The sequence below is a fragment of the Amia ocellicauda genome, chromosome 17, assembly GCF_036373705.1.
Source record: "Amia ocellicauda isolate fAmiCal2 chromosome 17, fAmiCal2.hap1, whole genome shotgun sequence".
Lineage (NCBI taxonomy): Eukaryota > Metazoa > Chordata > Actinopteri > Amiiformes > Amiidae > Amia > Amia ocellicauda.
The window spans coordinates 2,414,849-2,427,608 of record NC_089866.1 but is presented as its reverse complement, the minus strand read 5'-3'; the positions used below and the strand labels follow the sequence as shown (position 1 = coordinate 2,427,608).

The 12,760-nt window shown below is 54.2% G+C and overlaps 1 protein-coding gene across 5 annotated transcripts; it reads right to left on the bottom strand.

Moving 5' to 3' along the window:
- Window positions 1-23: 23 nt before the first annotated feature.
- On the bottom strand, window positions 24-12,512 carry ccp110 (centriolar coiled-coil protein 110). Of its 5 annotated transcripts, none has more exons than XM_066689253.1 (14): window positions 12,329-12,512; window positions 10,602-10,754; window positions 7,655-7,783; window positions 4,448-5,603; window positions 4,036-4,163; window positions 3,684-3,843; window positions 3,396-3,490; window positions 3,189-3,305; window positions 2,946-3,047; window positions 2,606-2,722; window positions 2,374-2,450; window positions 2,129-2,197; window positions 1,826-1,885; window positions 24-1,630 (listed from the first exon to the last, which is right to left on the bottom strand). In XM_066689253.1, the coding sequence occupies exons 1-14, from the start codon at window positions 12,428-12,430 to the stop codon at window positions 1,555-1,557; spliced, it is 2,541 nt and encodes an 846-aa protein (XP_066545350.1). In that variant the 5' UTR covers window positions 12,431-12,512; the 3' UTR covers window positions 24-1,554. The 5 variants fall into 5 exon arrangements, with proteins under 5 accessions (XP_066545350.1, XP_066545351.1, XP_066545352.1 ...); XM_066689254.1 differs by having other exon boundaries at window positions 2,129-2,194; XM_066689255.1 differs by lacking the exon at window positions 1,826-1,885.
- Between the last annotated feature and the right edge of the window lie 248 nt (window positions 12,513-12,760).

The following is a 12,760-nucleotide window of genomic DNA, read 5'->3' as shown; positions in this document are numbered from 1 at the left end:
CTGAACACAACACTAGCCAAGTCTGCTTTCAAAACGTGTTTTATTAATACAACATGCTTATATAAACAGGAATAAGTAAGAATATCATACAAAAAATAAATTAATGGACATACATAACACAAACCTCCAAATAAGGAAATTAAAACTCAGAGCCGGGCATCGCTATGCCGCTCGGGACTGGGGGGTCACACTGGCACTTGTGGGTGTGGTGCCTGCGGAGCTGCAGTTTTGGGATATCCAGCTCCTGGGGCAGCCGTACCAGGGGAGGCCGCAGTTGTGTCTCGATGCAGCAGGTGGTGCCAGAGGACAGTAAAGCTCTGGAATGATGTTTGGGTATAAAATGTGGATCGAGTAGATCTCTAAATCTCTACATTAACAATAACTTACACAATCGTCATCTAGTTCACATGCAAATTATCTGACTAAGGAATAATAATCTGTTATTTATTTGTGTTACTTCACGAGCAAGAGTTTCCTTGTTGTCGTTCTGTTTACAGAGTTTGAGGGGTCTGCGTGTTTTGCGTGTTTTTTGGTCGTCACACACTACACAGCCCTGGCGACTCTCGGCACTGAGCAGTACTGGAGCTGCACAGAACCGGCCCCGGACCTCAGCGCACCACCTGTCATCACATCCACAACTGCAGAGTTTTAGTTTTGTTCTTTCTGCGACTATCAGCTCCCACCGCACACACCTCACACCCCACCCAGTGTCGCACACAGCGCACCGTACGGGAACACAGGTACAGTGTAGATTATAACACAAGGACACGAGCGACTCTGTACACTCTGTAATGCTATTGGCGGGGAATCTGCTCAGCCTGAAGGAGGACACAGGGCCTGACTGAGACACGAGGCAGGCCGTACCCAGACAGCGCCGGCACCGGGCAGGAAGCCGGGCACAGACATAGACTTGGCAAAACTGAGGCTGAGAGAGAGAGAGAGAGAGAGAGAGAGAGAGAGAGATAGAGAGAGAGAGAGAGGCACGTATGGGGGTCTGTTAGCTGCACTGTTTCTAGGTGGAGGTGGGGGTTGGATGTTGGCGTGGGAGCCCCTCGCCTCGGTGTCCCATCCCAGCGTTGAGACACGATCTGAACACACAGATATCTGTGTTCTCTGACCAACAGATGGCCTCGCCTGAGCTCAGCCTCACGGATCTCATCGTGGGGAGAGAGCGATGGATCTCCCCGCGCCTCAGGGGAAACCAGGCCTGAGGTACTGGCCACCGTGGCACAGCCACGATCCGGCCACGATCGGGGATCCTCAGGCACGCAGACCCGGCTCTCTAATTTGGCATGCTGGTAAAACAATGGCATCTGCTCGTTCTCAGGAGTGTCAATAAACGCCTTCAGTAAAAGCCTGAAGGAGGAGCGGGTCCGAGTCGCTTGTACAAAAACAACAACAGAATAAAAACGAGGGACTGAGCCGGATTGTAAACAGCAGATATTGTAACACGGCGTGAAGAGACAGCCCTGCCGCCCACAGTGGCTCCCTGAGGGTCGCGTGAGGAGCCCTGTACCGGCGTCCCCAGAGCAGGAGCCCTGCCGCGGGGGGGCCCTAACCCAGGGAGTGCTGCTTCCTCAGGCTGTCGCAGCGCTTCACACGCTCCTCCAGGTTCTTCTGGTACAGACTCCTGTGAGAGAGAGAGAGAGAGAGAGAGAGAGAGAGAGAGAGAGAGGGAGGAATGATTAAACTGCCATTTGCCATCCTATCCCCGACACCCGACCAGGCAGAGACACACAGCTCCACCTCGAGGCCTGGTCTCGTCACATCTCTCAGGCCAGGCGAGAGACGGAGAACACACAGACACACTCACAGACACACTCACCCCTGTCGGTGCAGCTGCCCGGGCGGGGGGGCGTTCTGGCCCTGGTTCGGCTGCAGGATCCTGTGGAAACGGCAGGGGGGCGCAGTGAGAGGACGCGGACAGTTAAACGTGCAGCGTGTCAGAACAGCGGTCCAGAGCGAGACCGGCGCCGGCCTGCTGAAAGACGCATCCGAACCGGTCTGGAACGGTCAGCCGATCAGCGTGGCGGTCACGACAGCGAGACCCCCGGCCCGCTCTACACGGCCACGTCTCAGTAACGGAATAGGTTCCGGAAGGCGGTCGCGGCCGGAGCTGGGTGCGTACCTGTTTGTTGTCGGGCTCTTCGGCTTCTGCGTGGCCTTCCTGTTGTGCCCCCCCGTGTCTGCGGCTCTGCTGGAGGCAAACGCAGGGTTCAGGCTGAGCAGCAAGTCGCCGATCGGGACACAATGCAGACATTTTATTTATTTTAAATTGTGGCAATGAGAAATAAAACAGTGGCCTGATCGACTGGGGGGGCTCGTTCCCCACCGACTGGGTAATAAACCGGCAGGACAGCGCACTGCCCTCACCTCTGCTTCTTCCGGTCCAGGGACTTCTGTGTGGCAGCTGACAGTGTGACTCTCTCTCTGGGGCTCCTGGCTTTCTCCTGAGATCAAACACAGCAGCGAGTGAGACACCCAGACCCCCCCAGCCTCTCGCACCCCCCCCCCGGCTCCAATAACACCCCCATCCCATAAACTCCCCCCCCAAGCCTCCCGACTCCCCCTGGTCCTGGCCGCCATGCCCTCCCGACGCCCCTACCATCTCCCTCAGCCTCCTCTCTGTGCGCAGCTGCCGGTCCTGCTGCAGCAGCGCCAGCCTCTCGCTCAGCGGCATCTCGAAGAAGACGTCATGCAGGTCGAACAGCGCCGCCCGCAGCTGGGGAGGCAAACACAGCCCGGTGAGACACGGCACTGCAGCGCCGGGGGGCTCCCAAGACGACACTGCAGCGTCCGGGCACAGCGAGCGGGGTGCGTTAAGCCCCGAGAAGCCTTGAAGCACCATGATCTTAACTCACGTGAACGCGACCCCTGACCTGCCTCTAGAGATACACAATTTGACTCCTCAGTGGTTCTGTTGGGTCTCTGTGGGCTCGGCGTACCTGGGCCAGCACTCTCTCCTGCAGGGACATGTCCTGGGGAGACACGGCCCCTCTCTTCAGGGGGGCTTCGCTCTGGAAGGTCTTGATGAACTCCTGGGTGTCCTGCAAGCACAGCGCGGCCTGTCACACAGAGCACAGCGACACAACCCCGCAGCCCCGCACAGACCCCGCGGACACGTTACACACAGAGCGCTGCCAACCCGTCCGTCTGCCATGTCACGCAGCCCCTCTGACCGGGCCTACCTGCACTGTCTGCCGCAGGTGCTTGACCTTCTCCGTGAGCAGCAGCCGGCGCGTCAGGAAGCCCTTGGCCACGGCGCTCAGCCTACAGAAGCGCTGGTGCAGCTCAGGGGGGATGGCCTGAGGGACAGAAAGGGACAGAGTTACAGACACAGACACAGACCGTGAAGGCCAAGGGAGAGTGAGTCTGGGGTCTCGGACCGCCCTCACCTGAGACACTCTGCTCCGGGGCTTATTGCCCATCCAGGACGGCCCCCGCAGGTAGAAGGGTGACTGGCTCGAGGCGACGGGCTGGGGGGGGAAACCTGGACGAGGGAAATGAACAGGAGGTGAATAAACACAATGCTGTCGCACACAGGAAGTGGGCCGTCTCTTCACACAACACTGAACACTTTAAAGGGTCTGATGTGGTTGTAGACGTTATATTAAGGAGGGGGGGCGGGATCTGAAAGGATTCCAAGATCACAGTGCTCATGGTGCCCGGGTCGGGGGCCGTACCTAGGCTGTGCGACATGTGGGTGGGCGAGCGCTCTCCCTGGGCCACCGTGGGGCCGGCGGGGCAGCTCTCACTGATGCCCCTCCAGTCCGGGCCGGCGTCCGCGGCCTGGGACAGCTCGGGGCCCTGATCCCTCAGTCTGCGCTCCTGCTCTTGCAGCTCCTGAACACACACAAAGACACACACTGTCACTGGGGCTCCTGTGGAAGTGTGTGTGCGTGTGCATGTCTGTGTGAGTGTGTGTGTGTCTGTGTCTATGTGAATGTGTGTGTGTGTGTGTGTGTGAGTGAGTGTGTGTGTGTGTGTGTGAGCGTGTGTGGGTGTCTGTGTAGGTGTGTGAGGGGCCGCTCTGACCTGGCGCAGGCGCAGCTGCTCCCTCTCCTGCTCGGCGATCAGCAGGGACAGTTGCAGGGCGTGTTCCTCCTGCAGCCGGCGCCTCATCTCCTCCAGAGCCACCACCTGCCTCTTGACCGGCCCCTCGCCTGCAACACAGTGGAGCCACTGTCACTGCACTGTGGTCACTGTGGGGAACGACCCACACAGCAGCTCAGGCCTGCGTCTGTGCCGAGCAGCTCCAGTGTTGCTCCTCTACTGCAGGACCAGGGGCCCAAGGACGACCGCCACAGGGTCCACCAGGACTGGCTACGCCTCACACCTGCCTAACACCAGGCTCTAAGCCCCACAACCCACTGCCTTTCCAGGCCCCTCAGCTCTAACCCACAGAACCACCTCCCACTCCCTCCCGGTCTCCTCCCAGCCCACTCACCCACGCTGCTGCCAGGCGTCTGATCCCACCCGCGCGGCTCTTCCCCGGGGGTGGCCGGTAGACTGGGAGTCAGCCTGCCCTCTCTGGACCCCTGGGAGGCCTCCAGCTTCTTTTTGGCAGAGCCCCCCTCAGGCGAGGCGCCGTCCACACAGGGCCGCAGCAGGGCGGGCGAGGGGCTCTCCACGTCGTAGGACTGGTTGAGGGGGGCCGGGGAGCAGCGGCGGCGGGGAACTCGCCGGGGCAGGCTGCCCAGGAAGCCGGGGATCCTCTCCTGGGAGCCCCGCGGGCCGGCGGGGGAGAGTTGGCTGTCCAGGGTCTGCGAGCGCTTGCGGAACTCGGGGGTCTCCCTTCCCAGCGTCTCCTCCTGGCCCAGGGGGCTGCTCTGCCTCTTGTGCGGGGTGGAGGGCACCCTTAGCTCAGCCGGGCAGGGCTCCACTCTGGGCTCCCAGGGGCCCGGCTCTCCCGGCACAGCCTGCAGTGTTGGCACGGCGCTGTCCTCGTGCAGGGGCTGCCTGTCCGGGCGGGGGCTGAGCTCGCAGGCGCTGAGGGGCCGCGTGATGACGATGTTCCCTGCCGACAGGGGCCGGGGGCGGCGGCGGTGCACCCGGGGGCTCAGGCTGGGCTCGGGGCTGGGCAGCCGGGCGTAGGAGCCCGTCAGGCTGCGGGGCAGAACGGACAGAGAGTCGGGGCTGTCCGAGTCCGAGCTCGGCTGCTGGACGGGGGCAGGGGTGGTGGGCCAGGCCAGGGGGCTGTCACTGTGTTGGTGGTCCTCACAGTGAGGCTGCTCGCCCCCCGCCCCCACACTGCCCCCGCCGCTCTCGTTCTCCTTGTCCGAGAGGCTCTCGCCCAGCGCCGGCGCCCCCTTGTGGCCCCGGGACCCGCGCCGGCTGTGCTCTCTCTCCAGGTACTCCCGGGACTTCTTCAGCAGGCTCTGTAGGCTCATGGTGTAGCTGGGGTCCTCCTCCTCCAACTCCCCCCGCTCCCTGTCGGGCTGAGGGAGCGGCTCACTGGGGGCGGCTCTCAGCGGGACACTGCCCCCCCAGGGCCCCAGCGCGTTCATGTCCGGCAGCAGAGCAAAGCCATTCATGACCTCCGACTTGGGGGAGCAGCGGCTGGGGGCCATGGCCGTCTCTCCCTCCTTTGGCACCGTGCGCATCTGCGGGAGACAAGTCACAGGAACCAGACCCCCCCAGTAGTCAGGAGGAGTGGAATACAGATTACACTTTAGCGTTTACTGCAAAAGGACTATTTTACATCAGTAGAAACATAGAATGGTGTTACAAAGTATTTTTTAATACAAGCCAGATTTAAATAATAATAATAATATTAATATAAAAAACTATTAAATAGCACAGTGGGTTTCATAGCCATCTCCTCCACAATCATCTGGGAGAGAGCGTGCTGTGATCAGTAGATAAACCAGTTATTCCTTCATCTGTGGCATGCGGCCGATCCTGTTTGTGCGATTCTGTTATTGTAATCCAACTCCTGGAGACCTTCTCGAGTTAAAAATAAGCGCTGGGGACGGTCTACCAGCGTCGCACTGGGGCTCTGAGGTTTTCTACCTGCTCTTAAAAATGACCATCAAAGGAATAAAAGGAAGAGCTGGAATACAGAAGGGACTGCCTCCCTGTCTTTTCACACAAAGACAATTAAAGAATGACTAATTGCATCTATTTTTAACAGTAGTGATTTACATAAGAAGCAAAAATGAATGGGAAGGCAAGGAGCCGAGTAAGAAAACAAATAGATCTGAAAACTGTGGGACATTCAGCTGTAGTGGGAAAATTTACTTTTATTATTTCCTTTATATTCTCTATATATTATTAATGGTTTCATGTTGCTAATTCAGTCTGGTCTATAAAACAATCATTAGTTTGTATTTACTCTTAATGCATTTCTGTCCAAGGGGTTACTTCAATCAAGCATTGTCTTCTCATGATTTCATTCAGCCACTGTCTTTTAGGATATTCAATCAGCTGAAACAGTTAAATAGTATAGAGATTGTGTGTTTTGGGGCACAGGTATTTGATTAAGGACTTACAACAATGTCTTTAAAAAACATCTGCTGCCTAAGAATGCTGAGCAGCAACAATCAACTCATCAAACAGCAGTAACAAACTCAGGTCTGTGTTAATTATTATGTATGTTGTAAACTATTTTGTACAACTGTATTTTAATGAGATGCAATCACTTCCGACAGAGAAGACTGTAACCCATTGTCTCTGAAGATACAAAAAGGCTTATCCAACTCACATTCTCAGTTCTTTTCTTCACTTCATGTGAGAGGAGAGCTCCGGGTTAACCTGTATTTATTTTTTCTGTAATAAACTTGTTACTTCTTCATCGGTGTATCCTGGGATTTACTAAAACCACTACACAGGCGTGTCAGGAAACGGTCAAAAACACTGTTCCTGTCCTGAATCACAGAATGCCATGTCAAAATGTCAGCCAAGCCCAGGTACTGCAGTCCTAGGGCCATGACAGTGTCACACTGCACCACAGATACACACACAACTGAGCTCAAACAACCCTATTAATGACGCCTGTAAACGGCCACCTGCGGCTCCAGGGGGAGGCTTGGGAAGTTGTCTGAGGGGGTCGCGTCTATACCTGAGCAGTTCTGACGCTATATGCTTCCCTGTGCCGTCTCCTAGCAGAGAGAGTAAACAGAGACTCCAGCCCCAGTCCCAGGCAGAAGGGGGTGGGGGGGCTGACTAAATCGCCAAACTCTTAACCCTTTCACAACAAAACCAAAAGCTGCAGTCTGAGCGACTGTTTCATGACAGTTTGTTGGGGTGAACGCTAATGCTTCCTGAATAGTAAACAGGCCCACACTGGGTGCCTACTGTGCCCAGATTGTTTGTTTGTGTTTGCTAGGATGGGAACTTTTGCTTTGGTCTCTGAATTGAAAGCAGAGCAGATTAGGTCAACTTTAGTTATCTCGAAGTCACAGCATTGTGACTGACCCCAGGTCTGCTCAGACAAGCACTTTACCAGTGTAATCCTTGCAATCACACTTGGCAAACAACACCAGATACAGCCGTTTACACTCGCTGAAGAAGACGGTCTGAGATGCTTGGCACGTCACCAAGTGCGCAGTGTGTAGTGCGCAGTGTGTAGTGCGCAGTGTGTAGTGCGCAGTGTGTAGTGCGCAGTGTGTAGTGCGCAGTGTGTAGTGCGCAGTGTTCAGCACTCAGCCCTCACCTGCACGCTGTCCAGGATGTCCTGTACCCGGGACAGCAGGGTGCTCCGGCGCACACTGAGCCGGCCAGCCTCCAGCTCCACGGCGCGTTGCCGGTACTGCGTCATCTCCTGCCGCTGCTCCGCACTCAGCTGCAACACACACGCAGAGGGTCACCACGCAGTCCTCCCCACTGCCACTGTGTCACTGGCCGTGTGTCGTGGCACACACGTGTCATTGTAGCTGCCCTTAGTCCGAGCCATTTGCAAGACAGGTCCATCATGCCTCAGTTTCTCTGAATCTCAGCGGGTGACACATGACCGAGAACCACCGCCCTCCCATCTCTCCTTCAGGGTTCAGGGATGTCACGAAATAACCACCTGGGCCTGAGAGGGGTTATAAACTAGAACGCCTCAAGTCGCTGCCTTCGTCTGGGAGCCCAGCGTTTCATCATGACTCATGAATATCTGAGGTTTCAAACAGGCACTGAATGTCATATCAGTCTCAGATGGAAAACAGCCCCAAGCAGGACGTGAAAGATACTGTAATGAACACTGTTTATCGCCCCTGGCCAGGCAGGAAACAAGCGGAAATAATAAGCACTTTATTAGTTTGCTCTTCCCCAGCTCACAGCATATTGGTCAACACGTGACAGTTACAAAACACAGAGAGACCCAGACTCCACAACCTTACATATGAAACCTACATCAGCCCTCTAAAAGACTGAACAACAATACGAAACCAAGGGACTCAAACCCCTCAGACATCCTATCATCCCTTACACAGGAGTTAAACTGATATTATCATTAATTATAACAATCATTAAACGGGATTATTAAAGATCAATCGCCATGACATCAGTTACAGGGAAGATTTCCAAATCACGAGCGCAGGTGGGACGGGTCCTATTGTGAGAGAGCTCTGTGGAGGGATGGAGAAGATTAACACACAGCACAACCTGCCAGAGCCTTTTGTTCTCTGATCGAGTGATGGAGCCGAGTTGGTCACCACAGACTTCAAGCCTTCATCCCCTCCCCCAAGTCATTGTTGTTCTTTTTTTTCCTTTACTGGACGTCTGGGACTCTTCTGGAACAGAATTGCTGTGTGTTATGGTTCACATGCTGCCTGAAACCCTCACACCTCTAATTAACACCGACACATAAACAGTTGTGAGTAACTCGATCCCAGCCCATCAGTTTCGTAATCAGCGCCGCAGTGCCTGTTCCCACCACGATCTGTGACTGCTGTGTGTCACTTTCAGTAAACTCCCCTGCCCTTGGATACGGCACCATCGGGACCGGCCAGGCAACCGCATCGATCCACTGGGCCTCTTCCACAAGGGCACACACGTCAAAAATAACTATTACACCAACCAGCCACAAATTCTACATGACATAATATGTTAAATCCCTTTGTTGGTACAAAAATCACAAAGTAACATCAGCACTGCGAACACAGGTAAAAACCCGAGTGAAAACCATGCGCAGCTGCCGAACAAACACCTAACTGATTAGGTTCCTCCCGTGCCAGAAAGGAAGCAAAACACACTCGTGAATAATTCACCTTCGAGGAACGACCTCGACCCCTGCAGGGTCTTTATTGAGTCTGACCTCCAAAAATCTCGGCCGGCCATTCAGCTCCCTGACAGTATGACAGCGGCAGACGGTCGCAAAGATAAAACCATGTATACAGACACATGCAAAGCAAACACATGACATACACACCAGATACAGTGCAGTGTAGTAATGCATGGCTATACAGATTAACAATGTGGAAAAGGTCCTGAAGTTCACTATTTTTTGGTAGTTTCAATATTCTAGATGATTTTTCTTTCATAATGGTTCTTTCTGCCATTCTGCCAGCATCCTGACCTGTAACGTGACCTGAGTGGCGAGGCGAGGACGAGCTGGTTTCTCTCGGGGGTCCACGAGTCAAGAGATGCTTTCAAAAGCCAAAGTCGGTGCTATAATCAAAGCCTCGGTTCACACTTATTCATTACAAAACACTCACAAGTCAGGAACACATCAGCGCCTTCCATAATATCTCAGCTACTACCCAAAATGTTTACTTAACTTTACAAATTACATTTAGAGTTTTATTTTGTATTATTATTAATATGTGGCAAAGCAATGTTTTTCAGAATACCTTCTCAATGAATGGCAGCTCCTCAGATCTACGAGGCGGCTTCCACAGAGCTCACACCCTGCGCCAACCAAGCTCCTGCAGCACCGAGGTCTCTATTAGCGGCTGTGGAGTAACGGTGCCTCAGCGCAGCCGCCACTCATGGACTGAGCTCTGTGAGTCAGCATGCAGCGTGTGCAGAGAGCTCCACTACTACAACTACTACCGTCAACAGCAACCAGCGTCAGCAGACTCCACTTAGTAACCAAGCGATACGCAACTCAAACATTCACAGGACACGCGCCTGGGGACACACAGGGACCAGGCAGCCCGATCTGCACTGCGATTACCTGGTGACTTCGACAAACAGCAACAGAAATCAGCCACTTTTTTAATCACACAAGTTGGAATCGCTGATGTCTGCCCAAGCGTTGGCTGCTGCACCTGGGAGGGAAGGAAATGTTTCCTCCACGACAGAGACAACTCCTCAGGCCCACTCACTTCCTTACAGGGAAAAATAATAATCCCAGATTCCCAAACTCAAGACTAGGGCATACATCGCTTTGTGATTTCAGTTGAACAGAACACCGATATTGATGTTAAATATTCCCACAAATATTCCATTGGTACAGAAATGAATGCAAACTGGTTGGTACACAGTTACCCCTCAAGCCCTGATTCTGATTCTATTCAATGCCATCTGTGGTTATTGTAACACAACCTCCCCCCTGACCAGATGTGTTTACACACACAGTCTTGACATGCTTGCTCTTCAGGGTACATATGGGCGCTTCGGGGCCGATGTCCATGTGTGCGAGCCTGCGTGCATCGCTGTGCCCCGATCCTTACCAGAGGAGACAGAACTGCCATGCCATGGAACTGGATGATGGAGAGCGCCCCCCGTTGGCCGGTGGTCACGCTGCTCAGTGGCCCCTCCGCCTGAAGACGCGCCAGGCTATGGGTGCAGAACTCCTCGTAGCTCTCCATTTCGGGCCGGCCGATCTGCACAGACACAACAGAGGACAACGGCATGGGATCGGCTGCATTCGTTCAGGGTTACAGGAGGCTGTGTCTGAACCTTCGGTGTACCCAGAGTTAACCTCTTGTACGTCAGACTTGAATACACTGCCCCTGGGCGACCCCTGCAGCTTCTACGCTCCTGAGCTGAAAAGCCCAGGTCCACAAAAACACACACCTCTCTAGACATTAATGTGAGGAACCTCTTCCAAGAGGTATGTTGCTCTTAAACCAATCAGAGATGGAAACAGCTCATTAATTTGAACAAAAGAAAAGAGCTGACAGAAAAATCTGGAAGCAGGCCCGATTGTCTTATTCTTCAGGGAGACATTAACAGACATCAGCAACGCCTGACTGGCGCTCCACGGGCTGACTGGACTCCCAGGTATTGACTCGGCTGCAGTCAGGAGTGAACCCCCCCCACCAAACCCCCACTGAGAGATTAAGTCATTTTCTGTGTTCGTCTCTGTCTCCGGGGGGATGGCTCTGGAAACAACAGCTTCACAAAACAGCCTGTGTGTTTTACAGGATTTGTACATCACTGAAAAACAGCCCCACCCACCCCCAAAAAATGAAACTGCAAGGGCTTAACCCAGCCCTGATCTGATCAGAAGCGATCTGTGCCTTCATATAATGATAATGATCTTGAAAAACAATAATTGAATCACTTGTTTCTTGTAACACATCTCCGAGCTTCTATTCAGAAAGTGACAATGAGTTACTGTGATTCTATGGCCGGTCCACACAGGGGCTCAAATGGTCTCTGGCTATTAAGGGGAAAGCCCAAGAAAGCCTTGCTATAATGTATATTTTATACAATATTATTATGACCCACTCATCTTTGGGTATACAGGACATGGCTACAAGATTGCCGTTACAATCCCAGCTACATAAACCTCCAGTACCACTATAATAGACACAGGGGTAATTAAGGTCATCTAATTGAAATACGTACAGTAACTGAAAGCCCATCCCGACTATCCTTGTGATTACTACACTATTACTATACTGATATTAATGCTGAAACACGCCTGAAAATGATCCTGAACCATTTCTTATGTTTTCAGACTGAATAAAAAGGCTGATATTGTCCACATCCAAACACAAAGAAGAACCGACGGCCGTTAAACCGCAGAGAAAAGAGCCGAGCAGCCACAGCCGATCTCATCACTGCAGGCCCGGCTGTCGCACATTCAGCCCATAGAGCCGCACTGTCACAGCGGCCACAGCCGTCCCCCCACCCGGGGTATAATAATCACACTATTACAGACCCCAAAAGGCTGTGATTTGCAGACGCTCCGGCCACACCGGCATCCCTCCCCCGTCCCGCACAGGGCGCTCTGAGCCGGGCTCCGGGGCTCTTTGTGCCGGCACCGCCGCTATTCTGTGACGGTGTGTATAAAGGAGCCGGGCGGCGGGGCGCCATCAGTCACAGATGAAACGGTGGCACCGGCGACTGAACACAGAGCAGCCGTTACACACACTCCGGCCCCGGCAGCGACACTGGCGTTTCCCCCCGTCTGTAGGGGTACATAAGCGATGACAACCGCCACGCCTACCTGACACTGGCTGTTTAAAGCCGGCTGTCTGGACTGCTCGTCTGGTCTGCGGCGAGATGATCCAGTATCGGCGCGGTGTGCGGGTCCTGCTCTCGCCGACATGTTTATTGAATCGCTGTCGGTTGAGGAGGGACGCGCCGCCCGCCGGCCGCCCCCAGCGCCGCCATCTTCCCGCGCCAACAGCGCCTCCCGGCAACCCGCAGCCCGCCGCGCAGGCGCAGCAGCACACACTCTCCAGTGTGTCAGTGTGTGTCAGTGTGTGAGTGAGTGTGTGTCTCCACAGTGTGTCAGTGTGTGTCAGTGTGTGAGTGTGTGTGTCTCCACAGTGTGTCAGTGTGTGAGTGAGTGTGTGTCTCCACAGTGTGTGGGTCAGTGTGTGAGTGTCTCCACAGTGTGTCAGTGTGAGTGTGTGTCTCCACAGTGTGTCAGTGT